The 16,707-nt window shown below is 41.7% G+C and overlaps 1 protein-coding gene across 1 annotated transcript; it reads right to left on the bottom strand.

Moving 5' to 3' along the window:
• Positions 1–1,492: 1,492 nt before the first annotated feature.
• On the bottom strand, positions 1,493–15,943 carry synpo2a (synaptopodin 2a; the record flags this gene model as incomplete). Its single annotated transcript, XM_079215065.1, has 4 exons — positions 1,493–6,513; positions 7,990–8,768; positions 9,812–9,963; positions 15,836–15,943. 4 exons carry the CDS (start codon positions 15,941–15,943, stop codon positions 2,786–2,788), a joined length of 4,767 nt encoding a protein of 1,588 aa, XP_079071191.1. The 3' UTR covers positions 1,493–2,785.
• Between the last annotated feature and the right edge of the window lie 764 nt (positions 15,944–16,707).

The raw sequence follows: 16,707 nt of genomic DNA on the forward strand, positions 1-16,707 counted from the left end.
ATGCTGTAATACTCTGATTTTGCATTTCATGTTTCATTTTAGTTTGTTTTATTCTTAGTATAAATTGGTAAAACAATGTAAAGATCTGAAATAGCCAGCAAAATGAATAAAGTGTTACAAGCTCTAGTAAACATATTATTTTAAACTTATTGTGGACTTAATCGTCCATTCCACAGTAAGCCTCCTCAACCCAGTGCTTTAGCATTTGTCCAAACATAGTGGAATGTCCTCTTGCTTCTCAGAACAACTGGCTTATGGTCATGGGCTTTCCGGAATAAGCCCCATTCATCTTGTTTTCATTGGAATCTGCTCTGCTGTACAGCAACACTTGAACACTTGAGAGTATGAAAATGAGATTGGGAAATTTGGATTTGGATTTTGAGATGGTGCAACTTACTAAACTAATAAACTATTACTAAAATATCCATTAGGATGGCTAGACATATCAAATGACAAAGCACCTCTGTACCCTTCATAGTCTCTGACAATACCTTCCTTTGGATATGGCAGACATGAAGCAAAGGCAGTGCTGCCATCATCTGGCGGAAGATGTGTAAGATCAGCAGATAGCAAGAGATGGCAAAAAAATGAAAGAAAAGATCAGATGAGAGTGCCGTCATTAAGAAAGATAATTGTAGCTGAATGAGTGAAGGGGGAATACATTATCTGCTGACTCGGGTATCTGGTGATTAGTGGATGATCTACGGATATGTTATAATCCTACTGAAGGAAATCGACAAAATAACCATACAGTATGTCTTCAATTGTCTATTTGTATTACTATGCAGGTTTTAACATATCTAAAAGAAGACAGGTTTTATTTGGAGTCTATTAGATTGAATAGAAGGTGTGTAGAAAATATATCTTGCATTTCTTTGAATACAAAATAGATAATAAGCATTAGAAACCAAAGTAGTATCAACATACATTTAACATGTAACTAAACATGTTTCAGAGAATCAACTTCCTCCAGATATAGCAGCAAAAATCGGCCAACCAAAGATAGATATTAAAACTTCCACTTAACAAATAACTGCCCTTTCTAAAAATGCATGACTCAACTCAGCGGTAGGCCACACACTTGTCCTCCAGAATTGTCCAATGAGGTCGCCTGTCTTCATTGAAGTCACCAGTCTAATAATATCCATCATGAATGCATCATCAGTTATTCATTCTGCAGGAATGTGCTTTTCAAGCATTCACCTCAACTGATATAAAAGCAGGGGATTTGGATAACGATGTGTTATTTTAACAAGCTCTTTATAGTTGATATTGCTATTTAAAACAGATTTTTAACCACTACCATTGCAAAAAGATAGTAGGTATTATAGGTATAGGAGTTAATCAAACATAAGGATACTTGAGCATAAACTGACTGAAAAGCTTGTTCTTTTTATCTGAGCAGATATGGAATAACACACTATTTATGGTATAAAAAAATAGAAATTAACCCAATGACCATGCTAAAAGGACAAAAGAAAGGAAAGTCAACCAAGGATAAAAGACATTTTAATGGCAGTGCATTAAATCATACAGAAAGAGCACTATGAAGAGAAACACACAAAGGAAAAGGGAAAAAGAAAAGAACATAAAGAACAAAGCAGCCCTATATTAGCCAGCACTATATTAGTGAACATTACTGGGCTGGATATTCTTTCAATAATTCTTCTTTTGTAAATAATTTTTGTCTATTAATATAATACAATAGCGGGAGAAGATGTATGGAAAGTGAAGCCATATGAAGGAGAGTGTCCAATACTATATATTTCTCTGTTGTCAGGAAAAATACAATCAGGGTCTGAGTAGCTCTTACTGGCTTAAGTTGAAATGTAAGCCTACTATTCCTGGACCTCAGCACCCCCTCTCATAAGGCCATTTAAATATAGTACCTAACATGACGCAACAGCTGGTAAAAGGCTTGAAATAAAACGACACCTACTTCTATGGAGAAGACACTGGAGAGCCACTGAATAATAAATTGTTTACTTATCTGACGTCTGAAGTTTAAGCCAGTGCTAGTGGTCACTTTTTGAAAGTAGTGCTGTATTCTCCAGCCTTTACTTGAAACTCCAGAGTTGTTTCATAATCTGTACTATGACATCACTGACTTTGTGACTGACATTAAAATGTAGCCTTCCGGTTGGTATCATTACACCCCACAGACCGACCCTTCTCCAGCACTTCTTATTTTGATGTTAATTATTTTATCCAACTTGATTGTATTGAAGTTGTTTGGCTTTTTATTTGTTTGTTTATCAAATACGATTGGAAAAAGTAAACATTTTATTCTTTAAAAAATCAAATTCCTGTTGTCACTGTCCGATACCATTCACTTCTGATTCATTTTTTCTCTCACACCCTTCTTTCAATTCTTACAGAGCATCTTGCCCCCCTACTTCTTTCATTGCCACCACTTTACTTTTTTTCTACATTATGGTACATTCACTTTTATTAAGTAACCATTTGCATCATTTCCTATAAACATGTTGACATGTACATGCTTTATAAACATGTAAAGTTCATTTTGGCTCCTTTATATCAAGTAAGATGTGCTTACATCCCACTCTTACTCTCATGTTCTTATTTGTTTGTAATGCCATTCGTATTAGCTCTTAAAACTATGAACACCATCAAACTCTGTCCTATGACAATAACAAGAGCAGGTGGATTTGAATATAGGCCTTACAAAAGCAAGTTTATATGCTCAAATTAGTCCACTTGGCAGTGGACTGCAAGAGCACCAACCCTTTGACTCATATCAAAGCATATCATGATTCTACCAGAATCACTCTGCATCAACTGCATTAGGCTTCCACACTTGAGCTGAGCTCTTTTTAGCTGTGAATTTGGGTTTAGGAGCGTTGCCACCTGCTACAGATTCAGGCCTTGCAGGAAAACTAGGAGCAACATAGCCACTGGGAGGCTGTGGCTGGTAAGGTACTGAGGGAGGTGTCAGGTAGGGAGGGCTGTTGGCTGGTTGGTAAAGGGCCTGCGGCGCCTGTTGGTAGGGATGATTTGCAGACTGAGGAGCTTGGGGATGATAAGCAGGTGGGGCAGGTTGCTGATACGTTTGTTGGTATGGCCCACCAGGGGGGTGCTGATAAGGATTGGAGGGAGGATACACATTAGCTGGGTTTTGTTGGTATTGGCCATCATGCACAATGGGCTGCATTGGCATCCCATAGGCTTGCTGGGGGTATGGAGTATTGAATGGTCCAGCTGGCTGGGCAAGGACAATTTGCTCATATCTAATTGGTTGGTTTTCAACAGCTGGATTAGGAAGTGCACAGTCTGGTTTAGGTTCAGGGGGTTTAGCAGCCTCTACTGCTGGGCCATAGGTAAAGAGTGAGGAATTGAGTTGATATGGTTGGTGCTTCATAACCTCTAAAACATTTAGGGGTTTAGGCTTCTGTTTCTCTTTGCCTTTTTTCTTGGCTTTAGTTGAAGGGCTACTTGGAGGGGGCTGCTTTGTTGCAGCTGGGGGGTAAGAAGGGGACTGAATAGGATTATATGCCCGTGAAGGAGGAGCACGTACGTTGGGTGTATATTTCCACTCAGTCGGTAAGGAAGCAACTGGCGATGTTGACCGGCTAGTCTTGTTTGCTTGCACAGTCTCAGAGTCCACAACAAATTTCTCCATACGTGACTGCCTCTTGGCGAACATATCAGCTCCTTTCCCTCTGACGACTAGCATCTCAAAAGCTGGACCATGGGATGATGGGTTTAAGACAGTGGCCATTGGATTGATGGGTGATGAAGCTCGCTGACCAATGGTTAAAGAGTGCATTCGTTGTGGTGGAGGCGGTGGGGTCCGATTCTGTGGGGCATTTTGTGGGGCATTTTGTGGTGGATGCCAAAGTGTTGGAGACGGACGATTGTTAACCATTGACGAGGAAACATTCACAGGCGTTTGCTGCGACTGTGGTGCGCAAGCATTAATAGGTGCCTGAGGTTGTGTCTGAGGTGGAGGCCACGTATTTATTGGTGGCTGTGGTGGAGTCTTTGAAGTGGATTGTTGCCAGTTTGGCTGTGGGCTGGGCTGGGGGGGAACTGGTTGAGCCCAAGATGGTTGATGTTGGGCCTGATTTTGCTCTGGGGTCCAAGAATTCATGGGGTGCTGACCATGTTCTGAAGGGCGCTGGGCCCATGATGGAGGGGACTGAGCCTGGGCAGGTACTGAAGACCATGGATTCAAATTGGCTTGAGGCTGCGCTGGGGGTTGTGCTTGGGATGCTTTGATCCAAGGTGGCTGAACTTGGGCTTGAGTTTGTGATGGAGGCCATGCACTAACTAAAGGTTGCTGTTGAGGCTGAGATGAGGCCCATGGTGGTTGGGGCTGACCAGGCCATGCTTGTTGTGGGACCTGATGCTGTGGTGGCTGAACCCATGACGACTGTGGCTGGGATTCTGGTTGAACCTGTTGAGCCCAAGGAGGTTGTGCTTGGGATTTTTGCTGGGGTTGTTGAACCCATGTTGGCTGATGCTGAGCGTCTGTTTGTGATGGCTGTGCCCATGGGGCCTGGGGCTGCTGCTGCATTGGTTCTTGAGGTTGACCCCAAGTTGGTTGCTGCAGATTTGGCTGTTCATGTGAGTGTTCCCAGGGTGGCTGAACCTGTGGATGAGACTGTGGTTGCTCTTGATGCTGGGTCCAGCATGGCTGAGCTTGGGTCTGGGCCTGTGGTTGCCCTTGAGGCTGAGTCCAGGATGATGGCTGAATGTGAGGGGTCCAAGTATTTGTTGGAGGTTGAGGCTGTGCTTGGGTCTGAGAAGGTTGTTGTGTTGTCCAAGTTGGCTGTGGTGGGGACTGACTATGTGGTGATTCCTGGGACGGCACTTGAGCTGGATGCCAAGGACTGGTAGATGGCTGGTGTGCTTGGGTTTGTGGTGGAACCCAGCTAGGAACAGGAGCAGGCTCAAGCTGCAGAGTAGAATTTATATGAGTATTTTCCTCCTGAGCTGTCACTTGCAGAGGCTGTTGTTGAGATTCAGGCTCCGGTGGAGTCCATGTGGGCTGTTCCTCTGTGGTGTTGCTGGCAGGAGTCTCCTGGGGGGCAGGAGGGGGAGAGGGCTCATGGGCAGGTGCTGGGGTTGGGGTTGGCTCTAGTTCTGGAGCAGGGGTAGTCCCTGTGGTGGGGGCTAGAGCAGGTGTGGATACACTATTTTCAGCTTGTTGAGGCATGTCCTGGTTGGTCCCTTCTATCTGTGGGGACCAAAGAGGAGAGTTGGGGTTGATCACAGGCTTTGGAGCTACTGGTGGTGGTGTCTTGTGTTTAATTTGTTGAGACTGCAAGAAATTACAAGCCTCAGCCCCAAGGCTAAGGTAGTCTTCCTCAGGTCCGGACTCAAATCCCAACTTCTTATCCTTTCTGTTGAGGAGGTTTAACAGTGCTGGGTTAGGCGATACTTTTGGTGCTTCCTTAAATGTGAACATAGGCTTTCCAGCATTTCTTCTCCTTGAGTCAGACAAAAGACCAGTCCGGCTTGCAGGGGTAGCAATGCGCTCATCACGGGAAGCTATCTGCTCTCCTTGGCCAACAAAATCTTGATTGGTCCCACTGATTGTGGGAGAATAAAGGGTAGCTGGCATGTTTTCTACTGAGAATGGCTTTGCAGTACGATTGTTGAAAGTACTCTGCGTTTCACTGGTTTGATGTTGGACCGTGCCATTGATGTTTGTAGAATAGTGCTGCATTTCCTGTTGCTTTTGATGATATTCTTGCTGCTGCTGCTGCTGTTGCTGCTGCTGCTGCTGATACATTTGCTGTTGATAATGCTCTTGTTCATACTGTTGCTGCTGATACTGTTGTTGATATTGTTGTTGTTGTTGTTGTTGTTTTTGGTAGTTCTGTTGTTGCTCATAGTACTGCTGTTCCTGATATTGCTGGTACTGTTGTTGGTTTTGGCTTTGTTGATGTATATTTACATCCATGTAAGCATTGCCCTCTGTTGTGGATTGCATGTAGGAGTGCTCTTCTGTCTTTTTTTCAACCATCGTCACTCCTTCCACGGGAATCCCCTGACTCCTAAGCTCATCATGTTCAGCTGAAATCTCATCCATCCTTAGACGCCGTTGGGCAAACATTACGGCACCCTTGCCCTTGGTTTCAGGCAAACATTCCATCTCTGCTTGGTTGTTCAGGTTCCTTTCAATCTCAAGGAGACCCTTGTCCCAATTGATAGTTAGCACACCTTTGCTACTACGGGCATTAGTGAGGAAATGCTTGTCTATTTCAGAACCGTCTGGAGCCACAAAGGTAAATTCAACAGCATGGGTTTCTTGTTTCTCGTCTTCGTTTTCCTCGTCGTCTTCGTCGCTGTACTCGGGTTCGTCTTCGCCTGTGCCGTAGCTCACCAGAGTGTATTTCTTGGCCCTCTGACGATGTTTCTTGAACATCAACACCCCCTTGTTATTGGGGTTGGGCGGAGCAGCCGTAAGAAGGAGAGCAATGCGTTTACATTTGGACTTGACCTCTTTCACATGCTTCTCAGATAGACTCTCGCTGCGCCTGAGCCCTGTGTAGACAAGATAATTCAGTGTTTAGAATAAATAGTTCTACATTGGGAATCCAAACAAGTGCTTTGGCTGACATTAAAGGTATACATAAAATCCAGTGGAGTTAGGATCAACAGAAATCATTTCATCTGCTTGTAATATAAAATGTAATTATGTAAACCCTGTTTTGGTTTATCACTCATCTGCAGAGTAAAAATAGAGCTTGCACAAATAACAGGTTGACAGATGACAAATTAAGTTTCAAAACAAGTTTAGCAAGGCACCAGAGATTAACTTCAGCATATAACATTACACTGATATCAAACTTCTCTAAAATTAATCTGCATTACCTTTTAAAAACACATCCAATGTTCACATTGAAAGCAGAAATAACTATAGACTATAAACAATTAATATGTTATGCACTGTGGTTGAACTGATCCGAGCACACAACAAATGCTATAAGCTGAGCTATTGACTGATCCCTTTACATTCTTAGTCCACACATATTTATCCACCAATAACTTTTTCGTAATTTTCTCATTCAGTAAAATATTATACATCTATGCATGAAGCAATAATGAAATCTTCTGACGCATATCTAATATCCTCATTTATCCACAGAGAATAAACCACATTAAATCAGTTGTTCTAGAAAACTAGCATGCAAAAAAATCACCAGGACCAGAGCGTCTATACCAGTCCTTATCTGTAAGTTCACAAGCTGTCCACTGAAAACCTCCTGTTCTTCTTAAATCTGTCACATTTGCTGACAGTTTCTGAAATGCGAATACAGACATAACACGACAAAGCCACTCTCAAACCATCAAACAATGCGAGGCTGAAATGAAAATAATAAGTAGGCTTCCTTTTTCATATTACTGCAAGACTAACCTGAAGGTGGAGGAGCCAGGCGGAGTGAGCAATGGACTCACTTTTTTAGCTCAGTTAAAGCACCCAGTTTGAAAGGATCAGGTAACGGGCTGGGGCAGCACATGCTGGTGTCCGTCAAAGGGCCACTTCTGCAGGCATCATCAGCGTGCTGGTGTTATATTTATGTCTTCTACACAGCTCAGAGGAGCGCCTCACTATCATCATCATGCCTCTCCAAATGGATAGTTCAAAGGTTTTATAAATTGTAGTAGCTTCTTACATGCGCTCAATTCAACTTTTTTCTTTTGTGGAATGTTGCTATTCTTTCTTGACTGTGCCTCGGTACTATCCCTTTGATTCTGTTGCAGTTCAGGTTAGACCCGGAAGTATGTGCTTCCATTTGAAGGAATGAGCACCCTCCTCCCACTGCAGTGAGAGACACACACTATTTTGAGGAGCACACACACCGGACATCATGCTTTGGAATGCACACATGCGGTTGACAAATGCAATTTCCTGTTGACCTGTTAGCATGCACATTCCCCTTAAAATAGGTTATTATTACTCACCCTCAAACAAAGAAGGCACACCAGGATAATACTCCCTAGTGTATAGGTACTTACTGGAGTGTTTTGCCCGATGCTTGTTGGGTTTGTCTTGATCCCCCTCAGAGTCAGAATTGCGCTCTTCCGCCGGTGTCGCCTCTTCTGAGGGAATTTCAAACGAGACAGTGAAAGACTCAGGAACTCCCTCGCAGTGCCCTCCTCCTTCTTCTCCTTCACTTTGGGATCCAACACTTCCACTGACCCTGGGGCCACCCACACTCCGGAGGCCCCTCCCTGCTCCTGATGCTGCTGCCTGCTGCAAAATGACCTCCACCTGCCCCAGCATTGAAGGAGAGCTGAGCACCACCCCATGCTGGCCGAGTGGCTCTCTGACGGAACACGGTACATAGTGTGACACGGTGGTGCTGTGGGTCATGTCCACAGCCTCTTTGTTTGAGAGTACTCCGTCTATCCCATGAGCACTCCCAAGAGAGGTGCAGCCCAAATCCAAGGTTTGCTCAGACAGGGACACCTGGAGCTCAACCATGCTCCCAGGGGAGAAGCACTGCCGTCCTTCTCCATCACTTTCCTGAAAGTCATGCTCCTCACCAGATGATGGAACATGTTGGGTGTAAAGCAGCTGGGGCCCCTTGTGAAACTCTGTGTCGCTGCCCAACTCCCCATAGTAAGCCTCATCCTGGGACTCGGATATGTAGAGCTCCCTTGGGCTTTGGGACCTGTGCTTTGGGGTAAAGATGTGGAGGGTGGTGCTCTTTAAAGCCTCACAGGAGGAGTCCCTCCCACCACAGTATGTCTCTTCTGATTGAGATTCTTCTCTCGGAGGGAAGGTGCAGTATCTTTCAGAGAAAAAAGGAGAACAGGAATGAGTGAGTGGAGCAGCTTTTCTCAGTTCAGTAACCATTGTTGATCAAAATGTACATTATTCAAACAAGACATTGTACTTTAGAACAAGTGCATTTAAAGATAAGTGCCTTTCAAATTAATACAATGTCTCTATACTGCCTTTATCAAATATTTCTTTTCTAATTTTCCTTCCATAAAAAGGTATGACGTCCACACATTTACAATACCATTTGAATACGAAATACATCATCACTGAGGATGGTTGAGGAAGCAAAGTTGAAGTTAAATTGTCAAAGTAATCAAGTAGATTTAATCTCCATGCAGCAAGTTAAATGAAAGGGTCAGATCACTGAAGAGGAAAGTAATCACATTTCAACATCGCTCTGTCTAATTTCCACTTTCAAGGGCAGCATAACAGAATGTCATTGCCTCTGACTGCGATTATTACATTTAAATTGATTAGACCTCAGTGAGTACGCATTTTCTGTGACATATCATAATACATTTTGATAGCTACAAGTTGAGGTCATTCAGATTCTATGGTCATGTAATCTGAGAGATCCTGCACTGTGCTGCTATAGACACGTTCACTGTATGTCCTTCTGCAGTTTAATTGTGGGCACATCAAGGCATATTAATAAGCAGCAATATTTGAGGACATGTCAGTCTGATAAACACGCTGGCAATACCCACTGAGTAATGGCTGAGCAGCTGCATGTCAATCACACACACAAATGTGGAGCACCTTGGCCGAGCCAGTGTGAAGGTCAGCATGACTGACACACATTCACTCACTAATTTACACAAAGACATGGATGCACATGATACACAGATAGTCGTTGGTTCACTGAGCAATGCAAAAGGGCACAGGTCATAAAACAACATGCTATCTAAATGGTAATACAGTGGCGCAATCATCATTTTTGCATTGCTGTTGCGAATGCCAAGAACCCACAGCACTGCATGGCTCATGACACCCGGACCCTAGATGTACAGAGTACCACTTCACTGTCGTTAATCTCACATGCGGCCCCACCTTTTGACAAGAAGCTGCAGACAGTCGATCGATGTGTCGATGAGTGCGAAGGCTCGTGAAAAGGTGAGATCAGCACACGGCTCTCCGTTGAGTGACACCACCTCATCGCCTTCTCGAACTCCAGCAATGAAGGCACGACCCCCGTCTTCTACCTGTGGAAGACAAAATATTTGTCAAAAAGCACACAAAAAAAGAAGGAAAAAAAAGACCATCATAGGTGGTCTACAGCGTCAGAGCGTCTTCATCCGGTAACAGTAAACCCAGCTCAACAAGTTAATGTCAATCAACATTGTTTTTACAATTCACACATCAATGTACAACTAATGTCACCGATATTGGAGACTTAGGCTGCCCAAGAGACGCCCACAAACAAAAATGTACTCCCTCAGATAAAGACTGAGACCAGCTGTAAAGTGGGGATGCCCCAGGTGTGAGAATTGCCTGGCTGTGACATGGCAATGACAATAAATCATCTTTGAAATGTCAGTAGCTAAGGTCAGGCCAGCGTCAACAATCCATTTTTATCCTGGAAAGTGAGAGGACAACAGTGTTTAAGCAGTATTTTTAAGTGGAGTATAAGTGTAATTATAATATAAATAAATAATGATGTACACAAAACAGAAAGTTTGTAATAAAAAAGGCAAGGTATCGGCCTATTGCACAAATCAATTCCAAACATATGTAAACGTAAAGTCGCTGTCGAGGCAAGTAATAATTTGCACAATTCACTACAATGTGCAATCACTGATATCGAACACATAGGTAAGGTGAACATTGGGAATAAAAGAGCCAGTTCTACCTTGTATTTTAACCGTGCATGTGCTTATCATTGCTGGAGGCCAGCTATGCACAGACACAATTAAAGGGCACCTCTTTATACAGTTAAACTAACGACTGATGGATTCATTTCCTTGTAATTGGTTCCAGAGGCCTATAAAAAGGTTCATTAAAAAGAAGATTAAATAAGGAGAAATACCCCATTAATGTTGCACAAAAGGCCATTTACACAGCTAGGTGGATACATTAATTGTTCAGTACCATGCAATTAGAGGATATGCTTTTAGGAAATATGTTAGAATACTTTGCAAATACTACAAACAAGCAGCTTTAAAAAGAAGGTTTATAAAGTTTGCAATGGTAACAATTGTTTTGAGATTGGTAAGCACGTGAAAATATAGCAATAGTAGTATCTGTTGTCTTGGGCATTTTAACACTTTTTTTATTATTGTTGCATACACTCCCTCTCTGTCTTCTCTATTTTTCTGTCAAATAAAGGCAAAATATCATACAAATAATCCACTAATATTGGAAGAGATAATACTCAATTAATTCACCATAATAAAGCATGTATCATAATCTATAATCTAACCCCCTAACCCTGTCTTGGCTAATTCTCCTAAATAATTAAATTACAAATTTACACAATAATGTTACTGTATGATACATCAGAGTCAATAAGTTAACCTTTGACACTGAGCAGGAATAAACCTTTGTGGCAAGCAGCATTCACATAAATTGTGGAACTGCTATAGGCTCATTTCAAAACTAACTCCCAGTTTATTTTAACTACCCACAGATAGGCCTATGCAACTTTATCCCGCATTGCTTGTTTTTCATATTTTACAGTCATAAAGGCAAGGCAACCAAAAAAAACACACACCAAACAGTCGCGTCCAACTTGAGATACTTGCAGTAAAACAGTCTTGCCACTAGATGGCAGTGCACACAAACATCTTTTACACATATGTGAAAATAACGTCGAGGTGGGGAAAGACTGCAGTTCCTGCTTTATTTATATATATTTTTTACAGACATTTAAGCACATAAATCTGAGGCAATGAAATGAGCCTACTTTGCTATACATACAAAGGTTTTTATGAGTAGATTTATAGAGCTGGTAACTGTCAGATAAAACCCCTCTGACTCCATGCCTAAGTTTTTAAGAGTTAACGGTGTGCAAGCAGGCCCTATAAGGCAGCCTGTGTGCCTGTCTATTGGGACACCTCATTACAAGCAGGATGGCCTGTCTGGAAGCACAGCAGCCATTCATGCTCCAAAAAAGGAGGGGAAACATTTGTCGTTGTCTCTCCTCGCATCACAAAGATACACAGTTAGTCACGCAATGTTCACAGGAGGCAAATATATACTAAATACCTCAAAGCGCCTCATTCTTGTCTGCCATAATGCTGCGTGTGAATAGAAAACACCAGCATTGTCGTGGTGGTGCAGGAAAGGATAGCAAACAACTGGCCAGATTTTTCAAATAAAGTGCTTCCCAAAAATACCATTGCCCTGATCAGCAGAGTTTACTACTGACATCATGTGGGGCCCCAGTTAGACTACATTATATGCCCTTGTTATCCCGGGTTGCCCATTTTCAAATGATCTATTTAATAGGCTTCAACACAACAGAAAATCACAGGAAATACAGGACTGCATAATGTGTCCACACAGCTGCCGGCGGTTCCTGCCCTTCACAGCTTTAAGCAATTATGCGTTTTACATTTGAGGAAAATATTTTCCAGCTGCCTTACAGGTAGCAATAATGACATTTAGTGTCTTTGTTCTTTGGCGTATTGTTCTTTGGTGTAAAGGAGAAACATGTCGAGGGCTAGAGAGTTTACTTCTTTTGCTTTAGTTTATTACATTTATTTGTCAAAGATCATGTACAAAAACAAAAGTGATAAATTGTGGCAGATGTATTTACTGCTAATTTCCACTTCCCATGCCAACAATTTTCAACTTTTTGCAAACTTTGTATTGCATTATGCTGAATTATGTAATAGTAGAGTGTTTATGCAAGAGGCATACTTCTGTCACTGTTCAGAGAAGATAAGACATCCTTTATGACTTTTTAAAATAGATAAACTACAAAACCCCTGTTGGGCTGAAAAATGCTCTGTCACAAAGCTAAAATACAAAGCAAGTGGTGAGTCACATCCAAGTCCAGCTTTGGCTGGCACTGACAAAGAGCATTCAGAGCCAGAAACACTGCAACTCACAACTATATCACCAAAACATGCAGCAGTTAGTTTTAATTTGTTTAGACGATGTGAAATAGAAAAAAGGGGGAGAACTAGCACAGTCATCATTTGTAGGTCAATGCTTTCTCCTGGGATGTCGATGTTTTGCTGAAAAACACAAAGCCAACAACTCCAGTAATGGAAGGAGCTGCGTAGCACTTTGTTTACTCTGGGAACACGGTACTGGATGAATGAAGCAATGGCATTTTGCTGATTACTTGGCAGCGTAATAAGGTTCCTATGGTGCACTATTAGGGCTGACAAATCGTCAACAAGAGCCCTCTTTGCTCTGTAAAGGGCACGTTAACCCGGCCAGAGAAAGAGGACTTTTATTACTTGATAGATGTATGAATATAATAAAATGCAAGAGGGATAGCATTTTTGATTTAATCATATTAGTATAGTCTGATAAGTTTCAGACTTGCATTATTAAGATTACATTTGCTTTATCATTCAGTGCTCTGAAACTGATCTGATGCATGTTGACATTCCACATACCAAGATGGCATACCTTAGTAATTAGGAGACCAGAATGTCTCCTGTTCAGGTTGGTCAAGCAATTCATTTTTTGGGTATATCTGTTGAGTATTAATACATATGACATAAGCCTTTTCATTGCTAATACAGCCAAAACGAGTACACTCAGACCACTTTTTTTTCAGGTGTGTTAGTGTATTTGTGGGTGCCATCCATCACACACTCATGTATTGTGCGGTTTCTGTAGCTTTAAAAATAAAGTGACCTCATCCACTTTGTACTCAGGCCAGGACTCCAAAGAAGAAGAAAAATACGGCCTCCCTTATATGGGCAGAACCTTTACGGAGTGGATACCCCGTGCCCTTACGCTGTAGTGCCTGTCAGTACACTGAACAGTCACTTTCTCTCGGGAAACAAAACACAGTATCCACTACATTCAACAGAAGCTTTAATAAACACACACATTTTATCCGACACAGGGGGCCTACAAGTATTTGTCATGATCTTGGTATGTTTGCTTTTTTGACTTTTAACTAACAGACTTGGCTCTCTGTCCTTCTTCCCTCAAGAAGAGTTTGCAGGTTTAGAGTTATGCCTTCCAGATGAGGTGGACTAAAAAACCCAGAACCCTACACCGAGGCATAAGCATCCTATAGCTACTTCACTTTAATAGGCCAACACTTAAATGTATTCACAAGACTGGAGGCTAGAATACTCTAAACACCTCATTTATGTCTCAAAATAGACAGTAAAGTTTCAAGAGAGAATTACCACTGAAACATTAGAAGTAGGGGGCATTCCCCCATAATGGGGAAAAGGACCAAGGCATTCACTGCTGTTTTCAGCACTAAAACTCACCCTTGCTGATAATTTTGTGTGTGGGGAAATATGTGCAGATATGAAAACGAACGAGCTTGGAAGGTTGCTGTGAATCGACCTGAATTAGTGTGTTTCAAAACAATGACTTGATGTTGAAGTTTTGTCTTTATGAGCAAATGTGAAGCTTCAGTCGATGTGTATCCACTTGATCAATTAAAGAGACTATTTATTGCCTACAAATGCAAGAATAATGAAATAAAATTAGAAGCTACAAATGAAAAGTCAGAACTGTTGGCCTCGATAGTTCGAAACCTGCTAATTGTCCGTCTTCGGAGCGATCTATTGATGATTTCAGAGTGCTCTCTTCTGGTGGAGCTTTCATGTCGCAGGAATGCAGCTGAAAAAAAACATTTACATGTCCACCACATGGAGAACAAGTTGTCATGGATCTGTACGGCTTGAGCACTTGGGAATATGCACTGCTATACCATATATAGAGTCTCAGCAGCTTTTCAAAGTAAACCTTTACCTCTCTCAGTGCACATTACTGTCACCATAAAAATACCTAAAGGTGATCTGGAATCAGCTATCTACATGTTGGCATTAACTCGACATTTCTATCTGACATCTTCATTATTCTGAAATTTCTATTTGAGTAAGGTGCAATAAAACTTCTGAATATTACCGAAACACAATATAGTATGCACATAATTAATAAAACAAGACGATTCTGTCATCCAGAGGATAAGCTGTTCTTTATGAAATGAATGAATATACTACAAAAGCAAATAGAAATCAACAATGTGTGTCAAAAAGACGACTAGCAAAATCCTGGTGTGTGAATCATGTCACCACATGTTGACTAGTAAGAACAATACTAGTGTATTTCATAGTATTCATTAATATAATGTGTTGCACATTGTAAAACACAACACTTGTGACAAATGGGCATAAGTATGAAGAATTGATATGCACACTTTGTGCAAATAATTGCCTAATGCAATGAACAATTGTCCGTCATGTCTGTCAACATGCCTGCATCATGAGAAAAGTAGCTTCAACACAGGGCAGATGAAATCATTTTACCTATAAGGTTGATTACCATACTATCAGGCTAAATAAACTTCATGTAGCCAAAGCAGTGAGAGCATAACTTACAATTTGCCTATCTTCCTCTCTATTTGAATGCTATTCTAAAGTGACTTTATCTTACTTTTTGCTGACTTTTCTTATTTGTGTGCATTATGGTATTGCAGCATAACGTCCACATTTCACTCTTCAGGTTGGCTGCTCGTCCTAATAATGCTTTGCTTTCTTGCTGAAGTCTTATATGAGTGATAACAGACCACACTGCCCTCAGTTTCACGCTCTCTCTTGGCCTTGACCATATAAGGGTGCTGAGGAATCTCGCACCAAAACACAGCCAAAGCACTCAAAAATGTAGCGACACACACTGCTCCGATTAAACCCACTCGGACCAGTGTTTCTTCAACTGCATTACTCAACTAAACTTGATAAAAAAACTGATGCCATAGATATGGTACTTGTGAGACAAACTGGATAATTTATGACATTTTCATGAGTTTGTTTAGAGCCCAGAATTATCAGATAGCCAAAACAAAAACATGGCATAACCTTGTTGTATATCAAATGAAAACTCAGTGTTAACAATAATTATACACATAGAGAAAGAAGATATAGATACCTGGGAGGCTAAGAAGGGTCTGTAGGTGTCCCCCTCTCCCTCCCTCAGGGAGAACCCCCAGGGTGCACCACCACGCAGCGTAACGCAGATGTAATCCCCGGCGCCCATGCTGCGAACAGCTCCTCAGCCAGACCTCCACAGCGCGATCATCGAGCTGTCAGCCGGACCAGCAGCACTTTGCAAACACCACCTCCACCACACCGCTGTGTAATCCCCATCATCTGAGTTTTCCCTGAGTCCAGCCCGCTTCAAGAAACGTCACGGCGCAAGGACCCGCCTTCAGGCGTTGCATGCAACTGGTGGTTTGTCATAGAAAGCGCGTCTGCGCTGCGTGTAACACTTTGCCTGGGAGAAACATGGGAGAACAGATACTTTTAAAACAATAAATGTCCACGTCTGCAGAAAATATCCCTAAAATGCATGTACAATAATCCAAAGGATAAACCCCATATGTTGTCTTTATTTTTCTATAGTACAAACTAACATGATAACAGTATTGTGTATTAATGCATAATTGTGCGATTGCATCATATTTTCAGTCGATTGTAAAAGAAAGGATGGCACTCCTTTTTCATTATTTGTTTATTTATTTTCTCCATAGTCTACGTGCTTCGGCTTTATATGTTTTCTGCAATAACATCACTTCACTCGCACTGTATCATGAATCGTATTAAAGTCTGCAAAGGAAATGTAAAGACATTGATTGTTGCCCATCATTTAATAAAAAGTACAAATAAGTCTGTAAATGTGGAGGGTTTTTACAGCTTGTCTCAAGCCCAAGGAAAATGATTTCCATCCGTCACCATCCAATTTAGTCACTCTAAAGTGTATTTGTTTCATCAGATCAGAGTGAAAGATCAGTGAACAGATAA

Source organism: Taurulus bubalis (assembly GCF_910589615.1).
Source record: "Taurulus bubalis genome assembly, chromosome: 3".
NCBI classification, from domain to species: Eukaryota; Metazoa; Chordata; class Actinopteri; order Perciformes; family Cottidae; genus Taurulus; species Taurulus bubalis.